Raw genomic sequence first — 21,299 nt, 5'->3', positions numbered from 1 at the left:
ACCAAAAGAAGGAAAAGAACATGCATGAAGCATTGGACTCTCAATTTATAAGCAGCTAAAAATGCTTCCAGACATGGCATTGAGTGAAAATTGAATGAAATTTATGTACCCCGCAGTAATCCCATAGTAACTTTGGTTGAACCAAATAAATCAGGTCTAGTGGGTATTAAATAAATGTATGTTAAGTAGAAAAACCTCCAATGATCAACATTCATTTTGTAGACTGGGAGTGTGCATGCTTTTGTGTTAAGTATTTTGTGAAAAAATTCCATTTAGAGATCAGCCCTCAGTAGGAAGTATGAAATAGTCCCCTTCGTATTTTGATTTCTGGCATTGAATTAAGGGAAATAAATTAAATGGTGTGTTACTTTCAGTGTATTGCCATTTATTTCTCCATAAAGTGAACCAAAATCATTTGAGTTATTTTGTGCCGGGTGAAGAGATAAGTAACTTCCTGCTTATTTACCAATAACATTGATTTTGGTTCTTTGCTGTGAATAGACAGGTACTAGAAAACTTATTTTCCTTTTTGGTGCAAGATTTTTTTTTTTTTAAGATTTTATTTATTTATTTGACAGAGATCACAAGTAGGCAGAGAGGCAGGCAGAAAGAGAGGGGGAAGCAGGCTCCCCGCTGAGCAGAGAGCCCGATGCGGGGCTCGATCCCAGGACGCTGAGATCATGACCTGAACGGAAGGCAGAGGCTTAACCCACTGAGCCACCCAGGTGCCCCGGTGCAAAAGATTTTAAGGCAAATTCCATTTCTATCATAACTTCTCTAAGTATCTGGGATACTCCATTCTATTGTTTTTTTCTTTTTTCTTTTTTTTAAAAAGATTTTTTTTTTTAATTTATTTATTTACCAGAGAGAGAAAGAGAGAGAGAGACAAGCAGGGGGAGCAGCAGGCAGAGGCAGAAGCAGGCTCCCTGCTCTACAGGGAGGCTGATGTGAGGCTTGATCCCAGAACGCTGGGATCACGACCTGAGCCAAAGGCAGAGGCTTAACCGACTGAGCGACCCAGGTGCCCCCTCATTCTATTTTTATTTATCTTTTTAAACTTCTTTTCAGTGTTCCAGAATTCATTGTTTATGTACCACATCATAATACCCACCACCTGGCTCATCCAACTTCCCATCCCCCTCCCCTCCAAAACCTTCAGTTTGTTTCTCAGGGTCCACAGTGTCTCATGGTTCATTTCCCCCTCCAATTTCCCCCAACTCACTTCTCCTCATTCTATTTTCTTAACACAAGTTTGGTAATTCTTTCAAAACTTTTCAAGGATTATATTTTTCTAAGAAACTGCCCCAAATTGAGGTAATATAATTTATGAAAATCCTTCTCCATATAATTATACATAGACCATAAATACATTTTAAAACTATTTATCTAATAGTTTAAAAGTTTGACTTAAAAGGAATAGTTAATTTTGTAGGATTATATTTTCATATATAGAATTGGTTAATATCCTGGGTGGTTCTTTGAGAATGTGTAGTTATTATTTGAGCAGAGCACTACAGTTGGGTTAATACTTCTGATTCTGACATACTCTGTATATAACTGATGTTAAAAAAAACAAAAACAGACAATTCTATAAATGAACAGAACAAATCTACACTGTTCCCTTCTAACTTTCTGGTTCTTCAGCTATGACTGTTTTTCTTCTACTTTGAACTATGCCATTCAGGATGTCTAAAGCTTCCCCTGCACATATTCTTTTCACAATTTCAAATCAAATGGATCCCTGAATACATTTGGCAGTCTAGGCTAGAAGAATAGGTCTCCACCACGCTACTCATATACTCGGCATTCCTCCTAAGGAGCATTAATGCACAATTGTTAGCCAATCAAACGTAGCTTTTGTTAATGTCTAGAAATGGTCTTTGCACTCTTCAGTAATATCTAAAATATGTTTGCTGCTCAAGAGAATTATTAGCATTCAGAATGAGCCCCTGGGATTTTGGCCAGTTTTCATCTCCTTAAATCAGTGGCTTGTGAAGACTGTGAAGACAGAACTGTTCCTGTGAACTTGATTTCTACCAGGGAGCACCAAGGGTTCTGGTTCTGTTATTTCAGAAAGAATGAAATCACAGCTACCTGAGAAATGTATGAGTGACAGCATATAATAGTTACCTCATTTTGATTTTCACTTCATTTACTGATCGCAATCCAGAACAGATTGCGTGTGATTGTTCAGTGAGAGATAAGCTTGGATAAAATGTGAGGATTTAAGAAAATAAGCTGCTTTCCAAGATTTAAGAAAAAGCCAGCCAGCTCTGTAAACTGCCTAAATATAGAAATAGGGTACTTTATAGGGATTGCTCTGGAAAAATCTATGCAAAGATATATTTTTAACTTATTTTTTATTGTTTTCTGATTACAAAAAAATATAATTTCATTACAAAAATTAAAAATAGCAAATGGCAAAAAACATCTACTTGGAATAAATTAACATTTTAATACATATTCTTAGAGTTTTTCTATGACAACATACATTTTTCTAATGGAATCATTTTGTATACACTTGCATGTATTAATTTAAACCCTTATATCATACCAAACACTGTGTTGGGCATACAGTAAAGATGGACACTCCCTAACCTATTGAACTTACATTCTAATTGGGAATGTGTCTAACTTATGCAATTTGTAGCCAGGTTTTCTTCTCTGGATCATAAGCAACATTTCTTTTAAGTTATTTAAATTTTTTTCATAAACAACTTTTTATGTTATTTTTTTCCTGCAAAATAATTTTTATATGCTACAGACCAGTCCACTGAATGAGTATACTATAGTTTATTTAACCCATCTCTTCTTGTGGAACATTTGCTTTATTTCCTACTGCCTGTGATTATAATGGGCTGCAATTAACAACATAAAGAATATTTAAAAGTAGGGGCGCCTGGGTGGCTCAGTCAGTAGGTTAAGTGGTTAAGCATCTGTCTTTGGCTCAGGTCATGATCTCAGGGTCCTGGGGATCCAGCCCCATGTTGGGCTCCTTGGTTAGTGGGGCATCTGCTTCTCCCTCTCCCCCATCCCTCCCCTTTCTCTGTGCACTCTGTCTCTCTGTCTGAAATAAATAAATAAAATCTTTTTAAAAAAGAATATTTCAAAGTAAAATTATTTTAGAAACAAATACAATTTTTAGCCATACCCAAATTTCAACGTTTATTTCCTTTATAAGAATTCCTATTTGCCACTAGAATCTGCCATATCAGACTCACTTACCTGTCTGTTTAAATGGGTATATATCCCATTTAGACATTGTATGAAACATCTATATTAAACCAGTCCTATTTATTGAAATTCTACTTTCTTCCATGACTGTGATTTCCATCACAAGCCCTTTTTGTAAGTAGGAAGTAATTGAGATTGCAAATATTTGTATATGAGTTGCTACATAATCATAATGTATGGTTACATTGTCTTAATCCTTGCAAGTGGATTAGTTTTCACGAATCAGGTCTATAATTTTGTATTGTGCCACTCATAATCCCGTTGTAGTTACTCACACCCACACATACAATCTTTTAACATGGAGATTAATGAGGAAAGAAATCATACCTAATTCTATAGTCATTACTAAAGTCAAAATTCCACTGAGATTAACAACACCCTCAAAGAAGTAAGAGAAAAAGGTGGTAAGGAAATTGCTATTTCAACCTCCATCCTATACCTGGTGCTGCTGTTACTTCCTGGCAGCATCTTAGGCAACACAGTCAATGTCACAGTCCATCTATCTCATTTGTGAAATGGAGCCACCTAATCGCTCTTTGTAAAACACTGCTTTAAAAGAGCCAAACTGTAACATCCTGGTCATTTTATTTATTTATTTTTTCATTTTATTTTATTTCTTTTCAGTGTTCCAGCATTCGTTTTTTGTGCATCACACCCAGTGCTCCATGCAATACGTGCCCTCCATAATGCCCACCACCAGGCTCACCCAAACCCCCACCTCCCTCCCCTCTAAAACCCTCAGTTTGTTTCTCAGAGCCCACAGTCTCTCATAGTTCGTCTCCCCCTCCAATTTTCCCCACCTCCCTTCTCCTCTCCTTCTCCCCATGTCCTCTGTGTTATTCCTTGTGTTCCACAAGTAAGTGAAACCATATGATAATTGACTCTCTGCTTGACTTATTTCACTCAGCATAATCTCTTCCAGTCCCGTCCATCTGGATACAAAAGTTGGGTATTCATCCTTTCTGATGGAGGCATAATATTCCATTGTATGTATGGACCATATCTTCTTTATCCATTCATCTGCCGAAGGGCATCTTGGTTCTTTCCACAGTTTGGCGACTGTGGCCATTGCTGCTATGAACATTGGGTTACAGTTTACCCCAAAGATACTGATGTAGTGAAAAGAAGGGCCACCTGGTCATTTTAAAATTATATCACTCTCCAACTGCAGTTTGACTTCCCTGAACTTGACAAAGAACTTGAACATTTTGTTTTCTCTTGTGAAGAAACTGAAAGACAAAATGCGCTGGGAGGATATTTGTTAATGAGCAACATCTCAAAATAAAGGAAGGGGGCCCAGAAATCAAAACAAAAACAAAAACAAAAAACAGAAAAACAAGGGAGTCTTATTCAGAGGTGGAGGTGGAAGTGGTCGAGGCAACCCTTACCTTAGAATATACGACAGCAGCATGGTCATTTCTCAGAAGATAAAATGGTGTGTGTGGGGGGGCAGATTTTCTGACTCTTGCTTCTTTCCAGGAATCAGGGGCTTCAGATAAAGTTCAACATTGTCACTTGTTTTTCCAATTCTAATCTACTGCTGAATCACAACGTTTTTTGATCAATAATGGGGCCAAGTGCGGAAAAGAGATTTCAGTCACTGAGAAAAATTACCATAGTTTTCTTTTCAATATATTGATACTTAATGTGATGTAGGAAACATTGAACTACATTTTGTTATCAATTAGGTCACTTGATGGATGAGCTATTATTTTTGGTCCCAGGATCGATACAGTTCATTATAGAAACTTATTTTCTACAAGAGTGCTCCAAAGGCTTTCTACAAAATTATGCAGCTAGTTGTTCACTCCTTGCCTTAGGCAATCAACAGGAGATGAAGTTATAATATCATTAGCTAGTATTCTTAAACCTATTGGGAAGCAATAACAGTTTCTCAAGTTTGATAGATAAGCCTGAGTCCTGTAAAAGGGACAGATAGGTTTTAATATTTCCAAGAAGACTAGCTACTGAACCAGGCCCCCTAGGAAACAAACTGGTTGCACACATTCATTTCTTCTCTTCTTCAGAGAACATTAATGCAGGTGTTTCAAGTGTTTTACACTTTTAAGAAGTGTTACGAACACAAACCTGCACATCAGATAAATTTTTAGAGCAATCACACCACCCCAGAATAACTTAGAATAGGTTTTGTTAATTAGGTTGTAGCTTGGATGAAGTCATATTTAAATTAAATGCTGAATCATTGTGAAAGAAGCCTCAGAACCTGCTAAAGAGCTTTTAAATGAACATGCAGTTCAGGTACACAGTAAAGAAAGAGATGGTTTTGTGAAAATGAGCTCTAATAATTTAATGTGACTTATAAAGATAATGTGAATTTGAAGCAGGAGCGAAAAAAAGGCAAAAGAAAGAGAACGGTAGGAGCAAAAAACGTGGTTGATTCATAAAATGAACTCAGAGTTCCATAGTGTGTGTCTTAAGGGAAGATTTGGATTTGAAGGTAGAATTAATTATATTTTATTATTTTGGATAATATCCTGGTCTAGATTAATGCAATCAGATGATTATTGCTCATTTGTACAAAAGATGGTGTGTCTTTGGGCAATCAAAGTAATTAATTGCATGTTGGTCCCCAAGTAATCAATGTAATATGCCATCCTGACCGAAATAATCAAATTATTCAAGTTATTAGGATCATCTGATTCTCTCTTGACATTATCTCTTACCCCTTTTATGCAGTATATTTAGTGGTAGAATTTCTACTTGATTCATGTGGATTAACCATTTATTATATAGCAGAACCCTATTTTGTATGAAATATTCTGAACTCGTTGGGTGTACAGATAGAATGACTTTATTTTTAATATACTTTATTGGCTATTACTTCTCTGCCCCTTGCTGGCATCTCAGGTAGATCCCACAGCTTTTTGGATACTTTTGAGTTATTGATCAACCAGCCAATCAATCAGCAACCATATATAGACACACATACATGCATACATACATATAAAACACTCACTTTGATGATGGAGATTCAAGTATAAAATATAGACTGATTTAAGTGTGTCTTCACTTTTCTCACCTCAGTCTTAAATCCTGAACTGTGGAAATTGTCCTAGGAAAAAGGTAAAATTTGCTCTAGTACATGCCTCTCTCCTACCCTCCTCCATTCCACCAGGTTCAGCGACAAGAGATGGATGGGGACGATTAGGGAAAGAACTGGCAAAAGTCTTTTCAGTGATACGTGTTTTAGTTCTTTTCATTGGTTGATGTCCACTGGGTGACAGGTAGGCCTGGTGTCATGGGCATGAAACCAGTATCCTTACACAAGGCCTCACCCATGGGTTTAATGCGCACAGTTGCCATCTTGAATTTCTTAATAATGTAATCTTTGAATGCCTTTTGTAAGTGAAGTCTGTTGGAACAACGGCCCATGTACCAAGGCCCAGGGCGTGTAGTTCTGCTTCTGGCCCTGTGGGATGGGTTCTGGACCTTGCTTTCCTGCTTCCCTCTTCCAGCCCCACCAGAGCCCCACACTACCCCCGGCCCTGATGGGGACCTATATACCAATCCACACATCCCACAGTAGTTCCCTGCCCTAGTCTGATGGTACCATGCTGTGTTTAAAGAAGTCCTGGACTGGAGCAAGGCTGTCACCCACCTCCTATGCAGGGACAGTATGAGCCTGGGGTTAGAGGTGACAATTTCCTGAGTTTGGTCAATCTGCTTTGGGTTGGGGCCTGACCAGTGCATCAGGAAGTTTTATTTCCCCATCCCCGGCCTGGACACAGCAGTGTTGGTCCAGTGGTTAGCAGGAGGGGGTACTCAGTAGCCTGTGAGCCATGTGCTTCTGTGCGAATGTGGATGCTGAGTGCCACTATAGGGCCGTCCTATGCCTGTGAAGGTATGCACTCACCTTTCAAGTAGTCCTGTGTTTGCTAGAACATGAGATTGAATAGCAAAAACAAAACAAAACAAAACAAAACAAAACAAAACCCCCACCACCATTATAGTGAAGAGAGAACCTGCAAAGGAAATAAATCATTCTATATTTTAGTACCTTTAATGGCACTTCCCCTTACCTTTGGAACAAGACATTTATGTTTTCATTTTTTACACAGCCCTGCCAATGATGTAGTCGTTCCTGGTGGCGGGTGTTCAAATACCGAAGCTTTCCAGGGATACTGGTGATGGGTCTTTAGAGGTCTACACACTGTAGTTCATTGAAGTTAACCCTGAGATCTCTGACTGACCTCATGTGATTTCATACTCCTTTTCCATCCATGCCAAAGTTTATGCATCTATTTTTATAAGTAACAGGAGTCTCTAATTTTCTTTTTTTAAGAGTTATTTTCCTTTTCTATATTCAGAAGCAGTTTATGTAAAGTATATTTTTCTCTTCCTTGAAAGTTTAAAAAGATTCATTAGTAGTTCTGTCAGTTACCAACTACTGCCACCTTAGAGATTAAGCAATTGGTCATTATTAGGTCATTATGAGCCACCCTGGCGCCCACCTGTTTACTTTTTAACAAAGCAATCCAAGAAGCATGAACGTAAAGTACCTGTGTAGGAGCATATCTTATTTTTATAAGAATCATGGACAAGGGGTATCTGGGTGGCTCAGTGGGTTAAAGCCTCTGCCTTCCACTCGGGTCATGATCCCAGGGTCCTGGGATCAAGCCCCGCATCGGGCTCTCTACTCAGTGGGGAGACTGCTTCCTCCTCTGTCTCTGCCTGCTTCTCTACCTACTTGTGATCTCTGTCTGTCAAATAAATAAATAAATAAATCTTTAAAAAAAAAATCATGGACAAGTTTGTTTCAGGGTTTATGGGTAACATATTTAGTGACAAAACTCTGAGGAAAACAGTCACTGGTCAAAACCCAGGGTGTATTTTATTTATTTACTTATTAAACTTTTTTTTAAAAAAGATTTTATTTATTTGAGAGAGAGAGAGCACAAAAGGGGGAGGAGCAGAGGGAGAGGAAGAAGCAGACTCCCCACTGAGCAGGGAGCCCAATGCCGGGGCTGGATCCCAGGATTCAAGCTAAACAGCCTATCACTGACTTTCCTGTAGATGTAGGCTGTAAAAGAAATTAGACTATAAGCAAGACAAGAAAATGGGAATACTAACCCAATCCAATTTTGTAAGAATTGAGTAACTACACTGTGCAAAGCTCTGTCCTAGTTTTCAGAACAAATGAAAGCAATTTCCTGGCTCCAAAGAGTTTATTTATTTATTTAAGATTTACTTATTTATATTTAGAGAGAGAGAGAGGGCGACATAAGCTTCATCAGACTCCCTACTGAGCATGGAGTCCAATGGGAGGCTTGATCTCAAGACCCCGAGATTGTGACCTGAGCCAAAACCAAGGGTTGGATGCTCAACGGACTAAGCCAAGCAAGTGCTCCATAGCTCCATGGAGTTTAAAACATAGTTATAGAAATATGTAAAATATAATTCCAAACAGTAATTGTATACTTCTTTCAAGTCAGTTGGATTGATTTCAATGAGATGTATCACAGCTATAACTTTGGAATACTTCAGCCTGGGTCATTAAAAAAAAAAAAAAAAATGTGGTGCTTCCGAAGTTACCATAAGTCCAACCAAGATTATTCCATGGTAATATGGCTATGTTGGTTAGAAGGTGACTTGCTGGAGAAGTGTAGTCAATGAAGTGAAACATATATGTGTAAAAGGCTCAGTTGCATTTAATTCATCATATGAATCATGTTCAAGATCTTGTAGTGGATTTAACAATAATGCCTCTGAGGAGAATAGCATTTTAAAGTTTTTTTTAAAAGATTTTATTTATTTATTTGACAAAGACAGTGAGAGAAGGAATACAAGCAGGGGGAGCAGCAGAGGGAGAGGGAGAAGCAGGCTCCCCGCTGAGCAGGGAGCCGGATCTGGGGCTCAATCCCAGGACCCTGAGTTCATGACCTGAGCGGAAGGCAGATGCTTAAGGACTTAGCCACCCAGATACCCCTAGCATTTTAACGTTTTAACATTCTTCTGCCTGCCTTATCTCACCTGAGACTCACAGCAGCTTTGTGAGTTGGACAAATTAAGCAAAATTAACCATTTTTACACATGCAGAAAATGACTCCGAAAAGAGTCGATAGCATGGGGTTTTGACTTAAGCCCCGGATCTGCTCTCCAGTGGTTGTATAACTTTGAGCAAGTTATTTAACCTTGTTATGCTTTGGCTTCCTTATATTATATAAATTGTTTCCAAAAGTTAGGATGATAGTAATTATGGCACAGATATTTAATAAAATCATATATAAGAAGGAAATTACTTAGATCTTTTCTGGACCAAAGTGAATACAAATACATAGGGGGCACTATTCACACAGTTTAAAACAATGTCCGTGCTTTCTGGAATTCTGCAATGGCATAGTCCTATAAAATAAAAGTAAGTTTGGAAACAAAAATTCCTAATACAAATATTAGTCACCTTACAAGCTCCTCAGTGTATATAGACTGAATGAATGATTCCAGTCAGACTGATTTTTCTCATAATATCCTGTGGAAATTGGTGCACAGACCCTTAGGCTTATAGAATCTGAGAGCCAATAGGGGTAAGAATTGTTTGGTTCAATCTCACTTTATAAGTGAGGAAACTGACCATTAGCAAAAAGAGAAAGCTAAGTTCATATACTGGGCATCTCCTCCCCTGAGTTAGAGCCAGTAACCTTAAAAAGGACACTCACACACCATGATTCTAAGATTCTTCATGTCCATCCTGAGTGGAGGTGGAGGAAGGACAGAGATGTGCTGGTGCAGCCTGAAGCCCAGGCAGGGCTGCCTCAGTGGGGAGCAGCAGTGAGGTGCTCCCTAGGAGGAACAGCTTAGGAGATCACAGGAGAGGATGACACACTTGGCTTTTAAAGGGCAACACAAAGGTCATACACACAAAGCACCCCTACAGGACTGCAGTTTATTTTTTGTAAGAATCCTAGACAAGTCTATTCAGGTTTCTGTCCAAGACAAGATAAGGATGGAATCCTCTGCTCTCTCCTATCATCTCGGCAGCTCGCTGCCAGGCTCCACAGGAGGATCACTAGGCTATTGGATTCAGATATGTGGGGGCTTCTGCAGGCTTGTCTGGGCAGGGCTGGGTCCCTAACCATCCATGACTCAGCTATCTATGACATCGTTTTCATGAGGAAATGGATTACAGAAACAAAATAACCAACTTCTTAATAACTCTGGAATAAATAAGCTGGAGACTGCAGAGCAGTCTGCTGCTTGTCCTCTGGAAGAACTTTATTTTTTTTTTTTAAAGATTTTATTTATTTATTCAACAGACAGAGATCACAAGCAGGCAGAGAAGCAGGCAGAGAGAGAGGACAGAGCAGAGAGCCCGATGTAGGGCTCGATCCCAGGACCCTGGGATCATGACCCAAGCCGAAGGCAGAGGCTTTAACCCACTGAGCCACCCAGGCGCCCCTGGAAGAACTTTAAACTCAAAGGACTAAAAGCAAAAGATGAAGAAACCAATTACTCCCACAGTAGGTTAGGAAGGTCATAGATGCTGGAAGCTCTTCTCTCTCCTCCCCTCCTTTTCCTCACTTTCTCTCCCTCCTCCTTTTCTTTATAGGCATGCCAGCCGCCCTGTTTAGATCTAAAAGAATGAGCATGACTTTCGTTTTGTTTTGTTTTGCTTGTCATGTTAAGAAATCTGGATTATAATGAAAATATCAGAGAGAACACATTGAAAGGCAAAATTTGCAACAGGGGAATTCCTATACACGATGTATGATTTTCCCTAGCAGAGCTGACTTCAGTATGTACTTTTGTTCAGTTAGACATCTTAGGGGCTATTCTATATTCTGGGAAATGGTTTTTTGTGTTGACATTGAGACTTTACGACAAACACAAAGTACTGCTTTTCCATGTAATGGACATGGGTAAGAATTTACCATTTTTTGAATCCTTGTAACATCAATACTGTTCTTACATTATCTTGAGTGGATGTTTTGTAGTCAAAATAAAAAGAAAAGGACATTACCAATATGTCAACTGGATTAGAGGGATTTTTTGTAGTCTTTTATGAAGACAGATCTTTCTGAAAAAGTCTTTGCTGAAAGACAGATCTCCCAGATCTAAACGTGATCTTGTGCAAGCTAACCTCTCCAGACTCCGCTTCCTCTGCTGTAAATGGAGGCAAGCACAAGGTTGAAGTGAGGATGAAGTGAAGAGCACATGAAACACTTCGCAGGGTCCCTGCTAGCAAGAACTCAATTCAAGTTTTGCTATTCCTGTTAGTTTGGGACAAGTGTTAGACAAGGATATACTTTGTTTCCGTTTGCTCACCTGTCAGAAATAGGCATTGGTCTCAATCATTTTGACAGAATGAAATAATTTCCTTTGGGTCTTCTTTGGCTGTCTACAGAGCAAAGGAAACACGCCAGAGCAGAGATGTGCCCTTGAACCCGGTGTCCGGTTGGTCCAGCCTCCCTACCCAAACGTTTCTAATAATGAGTCAGACGTACAGAGCCTCAGGCCGAAATGAAAAAATTGCTGAACTTCCAGTATCCTTTTAAACCAAGATTAATTCTCACTGCGGGAGCAACGCGATATAAATTACCGTTGACAATACAAAACAGCACATCATAGCATAAAGAGCCCAAAAGAAAGCGATGGGAGCACCTGGACCTCTAGTTCCCTAAACTTGGACAGCTCACCTCGCCTCTCTGGGCCTCAATTTCCCCATAGTAAGAACCCGGTTGTACTAAAACTGTTGCCCCAAATCCAGAGGCTCATCCGCCTCCAACTAAAAACAAAACAAAACACAAACACAAACACAAGAACCATCTATGTCTTTTAACACTAAAGGGAAAAACAGGCGGGCGTGAACACCAAACCCGGACGGGTACCCCGGAGCCAGAAGCACGTACCACCAGATCGAAGGGGAGGGGCGGGAAGGCAGCGGCGGCAGCAGGAGCCTGAGCGGGCCGCCCCCCAGCGTGCGCACGCCGGACCGCCCCGCCCCGCCCCGCCCCTCCCCTCCCCCAGCCGCCGCCCCGCCCCGCCCCTCCCCTCCCCCAGCCGCCGCCCCGCCCGCTCGCGGCCGCGCGCAACAGGCCGAGCTGGGTGAGTGCCGTGGTATCCGCCTGCTGTCCCGCGCCGCTCCTGGCGGGGTCGTGAGCGCTCTTCCGCCGCCAGAGCGCGGGTGCGGGTGGGGCCTGGGGGGAGCCCAGAGAACCGAGCCCCGGGAGCCTCGGGGGCCGGGCTGGCGGGCGCTGGTGCTTTCGGGACCGAGGACGCGCGCTGACGCGCTCCGTGATTACGGGGACCGGGGCAGGGAGGACACGCCGGTTCTGGTGCTGCCCGGATGGAGGGGTCGGGTCACGAGTGACCTGGGCACCGAGAGTGGCCCCCATGAGCCGCGGGTGGTCTGGAGACTGGGGCGAGCGCTCGGAAAGTTTGGAGGCTCGGCCGGGAGAGTGACGCTCGCCCTGGCCCCGGCGGCAGGCTGCCTGGGAGCGCGGCCTCCACGTGGGCTGTGCTCCTGGCGTCAGGTCGGGCCTAGGAGACAGGCTTCCCAACGGGGGAACCTGCAGCCCGGGCTGCGGAGCAGGGCAGCTGCGGCCCCTAACTTTAAAATTCCAGCCCCCACGTGCAGTTCACTCAGCACGTGTGACTAGCCTGGTGGCCCGACAATGGGTTGTCCAACAGGTTAGTGAGGCCAGGTTGCTGACTGTTTTCAGGAAGCAGGGGCCTGGGAGTCACGGGATGTGATTAGTCCACTAATTAATTGTAAATTCGGCGCCAGGCCATTGATTTCACTGGACTCGCGTTTAAGTGGAGGAGCCTGATTTTCCCAGCCTCTGCCACAATCTCTTGAATGGATGATTTTGCCTCTCCCGCCTCATCCTTTGTAACGTCGTGGGTCACCAAAATACATGAATGTGGTATAATCCATTTTCTCCTTAAAATGCAGCAAAGAAGATAACTGCCAATTACAGCTTTAGGTCAACAAGAGAACCAGTTTTCCCTCTGGATAAACGTTTCTGTTGAGCAAAAAAAATGGTTTAGGTCAGCGTAGGCGACCTCCTTACAGGTAATATTTCTGTCCTGTGTGTGTGCTTTTGAGCAGAATGACTATCCTCGGTGTGAATGGATCCAAAATTCCTGTGGAGAATTTACTAGTTCATGTGGATTTCTAGGCCCCAGCTACCAGAAGGACTAATCCAATAGGCTTCATATGGGGCCCAGAAATGTGCATGCGAACAAGTATTCCTGGTGACTACCCTGTAAAACACTGCTCTGGAGATTATAAAGACACACCTCCCGCCTCTGGTTGGTAATAACCACTGAGGGCTAATGTGCCATTCAGCTCTTGACAGTGCAGTGGAAAACCCAAACTACAATTGCCATCAGAACAATCCCCACTGAATAAACTGTTTTCCCCCAACCCTGTTTTGTGTAAGGGTTTTGAGGACTTTTCTCTAAAATTATATATAAACGATGAAAAAGGAGAATTCTGCAGACTTTTCTTGGAGACCCATGTGCCACGTTCTGTGCTGGGCGCTGGGAACGTTCAGATAGCTGTTGCCCTCAAGAAGCTGTGTTGACTTCTTGTCAGGGAATATTTCTACAGAAAAGGAGGTTAGGACACTTAAAAATATAAAGGCTCTGTTTATATTTATCAGCCGTGGAATGGTTATCAGTATTGATTTTATTGTAGAGTTCATTCTTTAAAGTTGGTTAGATTAGTTTTTGTTTAATGAACTGAGTTTTGGTTTAATCTTTTTACACTTTAATGTTTATAGTCAACTCAGATTGAGAACATTTGTTTTAACCTTAAAAATTGAAATATAATTGATATATAACATTACTTTCAGGTATTTAACATGATTTTCTATTTGTATACATTGTGGGATACCAGTTGCTGTTTGCTTTTTGTTTGTTTTAAGATTTTATTTATTTATTTATTTGAGAGAGAGTGAGCAAGAGAGGAGAGAGCATAAGCCAGGAGCGGAGCACAGAGAGAGGGAGGAGCAGACTCCCCACTGAGCAGGGAGCCCACTGTGGGACTATATCCAAGACCCCTGGGATCATGACCTGAGCTAAAGGCAGCTGCTTAACAGCCTGAGCCACCCAGGGACGCCCCCCCCCCATTACTTTTTCTTTTTTTTTTTTTTTTTTAAGATTTTATTTATTTATTTGATGCAGAGAGAGATCACAAATAGGCAGAGAGGCAGGTGAGGGGGGCGGGGAAGCAGGCTCCCTGCTGAGCAGAAAGCCTGATATGGGGCTCATTCCAGGACCTTGAGACCTTGACCTGAGCTGAAGGCAGAGGTTTAACCCTCTGAGCCACTCAGGCGCCCCCCCCCCATTACTTTTTTAAAGCTTTTTTTTTTTTTTTTTTTTTTCCCCTGTAGCTTTATAAAAATATTTACTCTAACTTCTGTTTGGGTGGTCTGTGAGGTTTGTGGTCTGGCTTGTGTTGGCTTTACTTTTCTAGAAGAAGGTTTTTCTTGTTTAATTAGTATATTTTTTAGATTCTAAGATAGGCTTTTTTTACTTTTTCTGAAATTGTGATGCATCTTAAGATTTTTACATGTTTAATGTGATAGGGTGTGTCATCTCTTCTCCCCTCCACCCCCAAAAGCTGTTAAAAAGAATGGTTGTCTTACAATATGGGTAGTGTGAGAATCAGAGAAATAGTATATTTTCCCAGTAACCTCTTAGCCAGTTCCCAATTATCTGAGCCTCAAATCATTTCAATATGAACATAGAAAAACAAGATATGCTGTAACTTTTGGCAGTGTTGAGTAGTGAAATTTATATTCTAACAAAAGCATTTGTTATGCAGTCAGTGCTGGGTTTATTTTATTGGTGATTATAGATGGGAAAATGCTTTAAGTGATTTTATTTTCAGCTTAAGTATTTTGTGTACTTCGTTTAACCACACTTCCTGGAGAGTGTGCTTATACTGTATTTATAAATTGTGCTTAAAGAAAAGCCTTTTATTGTCCTCTTCCTGCCGTCCACATCCCTTAAATAAATTTTAAACTGACCAATTGTGAGAGATAAGAGATGTATGGCTAACTATGAAATTACTTTTTCATTATATGATACCTTAATGATACAAACCTTCTGAACCAATTTAACACTTTTTAAAAATTGGGAGCAATGTGTTGGGGGTCTCTAAGACCATCCCTAGGTTCAGTCGTTTGCTGGGACTCACAGCTGATTTATTAAAGCAACAGACTAGGTGCTTAATTGGCCCAGCAACTAGTTGTGACAATACATGTGAAGTATTGCCAACCAGGGAGGCTCATCACACACTTCAGAACTCAGGGTTTTTATTGGGGGCCAACCATGTAGGCATCCTCCGCCTGGCACTAAGCCCCAACCAGAATTCCAGACTCCCAGAAGGAAAACCGGTGTTCATTATAAACCACAGTGCATAAACAATATAGGCACAGTGAGTTACTTTTATTAATTAAAGATGGTGGAAATGCTCCTGAAATCTAAGTTCTCAGACAATAGCCAAACACGGGCCTTTTGAAGGACAGGCAGTAACTCTTCTGCACTAGTTGTGGTCTTTACTGAATCTGTCTTCATAGCTCCTTGTTTCTATACCACATCTGGGTTCTAAATACTAGCAATACTTTGTCTCACTGAAGCCTTGATTCTTCAGTTGAGAAATCAAACTGGTCTCAGGAACTTAGGAGGAATAGGGAATGTGGCTTATGGATGACATATCCTAAAACTCCGAAAAAAAAATTTTTTCCCCTAAGCTTAAGCTCTTATTCCTCCAATGCAAGCTTTTAGTGTCGATTTGTAATCGTTTTCCACCTCAGTCCTGTGTTTTCCTATCAAAAGCACTTGATTTGAGCTGTTTATGGGTACAAAGTTAGAAGCTAAAATGAGGCCACTAGAGTTGCTGTATATTTTGATGTTTCCACTTCCTAAACTGCTCCATTTACATTTGGGCTGCGTTCATTTATAAATTAGTTGTTACAGTGTGTAACACGTATTTCCAGGTACTTTTTTGCCAGGCCAGACCACTAATTCTACTTAGTTCACTGTGTAGCTGAAATATACCTTAGTTATAATAACAAAAGAGCAGAAAACAGTGTTCTTACAATTCTGCTAGCCCTACAAAACAGAAAACCATAACATCTATAAGTTACTGGACTTTGGGAAAAATTGTTTTTTATAAACATAATGGTTCTTAGCCTTTTTGGGGGGCCAAAAACTCCTTTAAGAATCGGGTGAGAGCAATGTGCCTACCCCCCAAATATACAGGGACACATACACTTTGAAATAGAATCTTGCAGTTTCTGAAAAGTAATTTGAAATACCATCCTTGAATCCCAGGTGAAGGACAGCAGCATCATAAATGTGACAGTAGTTGCGGTTTGGGGGCAGTTCTGAGAGAGGCTCAGCAAAGCTGGGTGTCGCTACTCAGATGTGGGCCGTGGACCAGCAGCAGCATTATTACCTGGGAGCTTGTTAGAAATGCAGAACCTCAGCCCTGTCTCAGCTCTAGATGCCCAGGTGATGGGCGTGCATGTTAAAGTTGGGGGGAGCACTGTGTCTGAGGTTGCTGATGTGGGTATTTTATTGTGTCTTCTCTTAGTTTAAAAGTTAAAGCTTTTTAAAGATGGGGTATACCTATCTTTAGCTTTTACTCTGCAGCCTCTAACTCGTGTTTTTTTGGTTTGTTTGTTTTTTTGTTTTTTTTTGGTTTTTTAATGGGAGCGGGGTTTCCCATAACGTAGCAATTTTCAAGAATAAGCTGCAAATCAAAAGTGAGGAGGTTTATGTGGTGAGGAAAAAAGATTTGGGAACAGGCAGCTTCTCGCTCCCGCCACCAGGTGACGCCACTGGCCCAGGGCACATTGGTCGCCTTCCTGAACAGCAGTTGGGGGTGGTGCTGTGCCGAGGAGCACTTGGCAGTAGGCCCCTCTTGGTAGTTCTCGAGGCAAGTGTTCATAACTCAAGAGTACATCTAATTAGGTTTGGGACCTGGTGCTGACAGAAGCCAAATTTGGGATTTTTGACTGCCGTGTCAAGGGCTGCCGGCTGAACCTGTGACCAGGAACTGCCAAGACAGCAGAACCATTCATTTGGGATCATTATACCTCCTAATAAACAGACAACGAATTTCACGACTTAGCGCTGATGTACAAGAAAAACATGCTTTCCTTTAGATGAATATGTAATTGGAGTGGTTGAGGCTGAATCCTATCTTGGGACTTGTGGTGTTGGCTGGAGGCTCTGTCACATCCCAGAGGAGATGGCATTGACTTCCAAATTCTCCTGAAAGTGTCATGGTCACACAAGCTGTGTGTGCATGATCTGCTAACACAGACACTGGCACCCCTAGTTAGCCTAACCATGTGTGTGCTTTGTTCTTTGGTAGGTCCATTTCCTCACTGCTTTGTCTTGAGAACACAATGATGCCGAAGAAAGCAAAGCCCACAGGGAAGGGGAAGGAAGAGGGATCTGTTCCCTGTAAGCAGTTGAAGATGGAGGCAGCTGGTGGACCCTGCTCCACTTTGAATTTTGAAAGCCCCAGTGATCTTTTTGAAAGTTTAATCTCCCCCATCAAGACAGAGACTTTCTTCAAGGAATTCTGGGAGAAGAAGCCCCTTCTCATTCAGAGAGATGACCCTTCGGTGGCCACATATTACCAGTCTCTGTTCAGGCTGTCAGATCTGAAGATTCTCTGCAGCCGGGGTATGTACTATGGAAGAGACGTGAATGTGTGCCGCTGTGTCAACGGGAAGAAGAAGGTTTTAAATAAAGATGGCAAAGTGCACTTCCTTCAGCTGAGAAAAGATTTTGACCAGAAAAGGGCAACAATTCAGTTTCACCAACCTCAGAGATTTAAGGTAACAGGTTCTCCCCATCACAGAATCGTTTTGTGTGTTAAAGTGCTAACATTTGGCCCCAGATCAGCTCAGGGATGAACCTGGGATGATTAGCGTCCTGCCAGTTTAAATGCTCTTTAAATCCATTCCAGATTAGGAGATCCTGTGTTATCTTTTGGCTAAACTGTTAGAATCACCCAACAACTCAGGGAGACATAATTCAGTATCATCACACTGCAAAAACTGTATTGCAAGTTTATAAATTAACATTAAACCTCCAGGAGCATGTTCTGTGGGTGGCTTATGTTTCAGTGTGTATGGTAGATGTTTCTATTTGGTTTGTCCTATCATTATAATTTAAGACATGATAGTGTCAGGGTGATCATTTTCTTCTTGAAGTTGGTTCCCTTTACTGCTCACATTGAGCTAAGCAGAGGCTTTGGAGCTGTGACCAGATAAAGTACCAGATGCATGTTTAAGAAAGAGACTTTACCCTTATTAACAGCCTCCAGGTAACTTGGAGGGTGTGGGTCCTGGAACTACTCCCAGGGAGGCCATAATAGGTGGAAAGTAGCTTTGATTTGCAAGTCTGGGAGTCTTGGCTTACTTTTTATTTATTTTATATCAGGCTTAACATTCAAGAAATAATTGACTTTGTCTCTGCTCAGTTTCTGCTTCATAAAATAGAATCTTAGCTAATCTGCTTTTGTAGAGGTTTGAGATCTTTAGGTGACAGGTGGCCCAGAACAAATGAGGGCCTCTTTTCAGTTCAGAAATCCCCTTTCATGACCCATGGCTGAACCAAAATGGCAGCATGGGAGGAGGAGGAGAGCTGTCTATGAGGTTCCCTGGTGAGGATTCTGGCTGTGTGGTGGCTCCTGGGTCTTTGTCATCAGTTATCAGTACTGTTTCCTATGACTGAATTTAGTTGCTTTGTTGGAGCCCATTGGCCAGATCTAGTGAATGCCTTTTCCTCTCTTGTCCAGAGGAACTTGAACCTATTTATGCTTTGGATAAAGTATAAGTATTCTTAGATGTTTCAGTACAAGTCCTGATTTCAGATAGTCTATCTCATGCAGTCATAAGAAGTTGAATTGTTCCAGGAATGCCAACCTTTTGGCCCAAACACTGAAAAAGAATTTATAAATAACTTGCCAGACCAAGTCATGATTTTAATTCAGGAAATATGGATACCATGGTGCTTCTCTCTGAGCTAGTCCTTGACTCTTTCCTTGGATAGAATCAGCACTTTTTTAAAAAAGTGGGTTTTAGACACTTAGTAACTATGAACATAAAAGGTCAACGAAGTTGATTATATGTAATTTGGTAACAAACTAGTAAAAGGTTATTATTTGCCATATGTGTGGTGTCCTTAGTGGCTGTCATTACTCTAGAATCATCTTGGGCTTTTCCCTGCTCATCTCTTAAGTCCTGCACATTTCTCCTCTGATTCCAGGTGGCCAAGAATGTATTTCCTTTGCCCTGTTGACTCAGCTCTTTGGCCAGGTTTAGGAAAGTGGGAAGGTTGAGCTTTCTTGGTCAAAAGTCAGCCCCCTGGCTAGACTGGGATGTACCCTGCTAATTTTCTCTTTCCACCACTTGAGAGACCTATAGGAGCTCACCCTCTTACAGTGGATGCTGGGTTCTAAATAGTTTATTATGAGGAGGTTTAGTGTGTGTGTGTGTTTAGGAATGTGCATATTAATATCAGGATAGAAAAAGTCTAGAGGCAGTTCATCACTGGCTAGGTTGAGAGATTGTTAGAGTAGACAGTGTCTTATTTGTTGACTTTCAGAATGTGTACAAATTCTTATTCTAGTTGGTCTGGAAGTGAATAAGGAGGTAATCAGAGAGCCCTAAGTTGTTCCCCACCTTCTTTGGATAATCCATATGTCAGAGGTCTGAGTGTGTTTACCAAATCCACATGTGTTCACTTTTGAATTGTCTTTTTTTATATTATTTATTTATTTGAGAGAGAGAGCAGGAGCAGGGGAAGGGTGGAGGAAGAGGGAGAAGTAGACTCTCCCCATAGAGCACAGAGCCCAATCCCAGGAGCCCAAGATCATGACCCGAGCTGAAGTCAGACGCATAACCTACTGAGGCACGCAAGTGCCCCACTTTGGAACCTTCTAACAGACATTTGAAATAAGGCATTCACTGTGGTCTCTATTTTGTATGTGAAAATATTGGAGTTCAGAGCTATGGACCTTTTCCATAGCTGCTAAGTAAGGACTTCTGACTCCAAATCTGAGGCATTTTCCTGCCATACTTTTAAAGATGTTGATTGCTACGTAGCAGGGCTTTGCCATGTTTGTTTTTGCCTTTCTTTAGGTGTACCCATGGGCTTCTGGTTCCACAAGCAGTTGCATTCAATTTTGATTTTTATGAGTAGGTCGATGGAGAGAGAAGGTTGTACCTGGCTAGGGGAGAAGCTTCTACCTTCCCTTTTCACTGCTCTGGGGTTCTCACTGTCATCTCCAGACAAAGTTGGGAATCCTGACTTAAAGAAGACAGGTTTTGATTGCCTGGATGGCTCAGTCAGTTAGGTGTCTGCCTTTAGCTCAGGTCATGATCCTGGGGTCCTGGGATCGAGTCATGCATTGGGCTCCCTGCTCTGCAGGGAGCTTGCTTCTCCCTCTGCCCACCCCCTCTTTCTCTCTCTCACATGAATAAATAAATTTTTTAAAAAATCTTCAAAAAAAGAGGTGTTTTGTTTTGTTTTAAGATTTTATTCATTTATTTGACAAAGAAAAGAGCACAAGCAGGAGGAGCAGGAGAGGGAGGAAGAGGCTCCCTGCTCGGCGGGAAGCCGGACATGGGGCTCGATCCCAGTACCCTGGGATCGTGACCTGAGCCAAAGGCAGACACATAATGACTGAGCCACCCAGGTGCCCCAGAAGACAGGTTTTAAGAGCCTTGTTTGTGCCTAAGTAAGTCAGTGTTGGTGAGGCAATAACACTTGTATATTGCCTTGCAATTAAGTTGTTTTATCAGTCAGTGGGGGAGTACTCATTTTATAATAAAGATGCTAAAGTCATTTAGTTTGTAACTTCAACTTGGATTGAGGTGGTTTGACTTCATATCTCTTTCTACTAGGCTGTACTTAGCAGAATCAGAAGCTAAAGGTCCAGGAGAAATGGAAAAATTATGCAACCGATAGACCCAGATGCTTGAGCTGGGAGCCATAAAGTCACCCATCTGGTCCTGAGATGCCTCTCAGGCCATCAGAAGGAGTAGTCCTGGTTTTCTAATGGTTCCAGTTAT

At 41.6% G+C, this 21,299-nt stretch overlaps 1 protein-coding gene across 4 annotated transcripts in view; it reads left to right on the top strand.

The window, feature by feature from the left end:
* Positions 1-12,255: 12,255 nt before the first annotated feature.
* RIOX2 (ribosomal oxygenase 2) overlaps positions 12,256-21,299 on the top strand; it is a 33,909-nt gene continuing 24,865 nt past the window's right edge. For 2 of the 4 annotated variants that reach the window (XM_080800741.1, XM_080800744.1), the window contains exons 1-2: positions 12,256-12,294; positions 17,585-18,056. In XM_080800741.1, the coding sequence (XP_080656867.1) occupies positions 17,619-18,056 (438 nt within the window). In that variant the 5' untranslated portion in view covers positions 12,256-12,294; positions 17,585-17,618. Of the gene's footprint in view, positions 12,374-13,144; positions 13,265-17,584; positions 18,057-21,299 lie in introns of all 4 variants that reach the window. The other 2 variants (XM_080800743.1, XM_080800742.1) reach the window with 2 other exon arrangements.

This window comes from Martes martes, assembly GCF_963455335.1.
Source record: "Martes martes genome assembly, chromosome: 1".
NCBI classification, from domain to species: Eukaryota; Metazoa; Chordata; class Mammalia; order Carnivora; family Mustelidae; genus Martes; species Martes martes.
The sequence above is the reverse complement of the archived record's forward strand: the minus strand, read 5'-3'. Positions and strand labels throughout refer to the sequence as shown.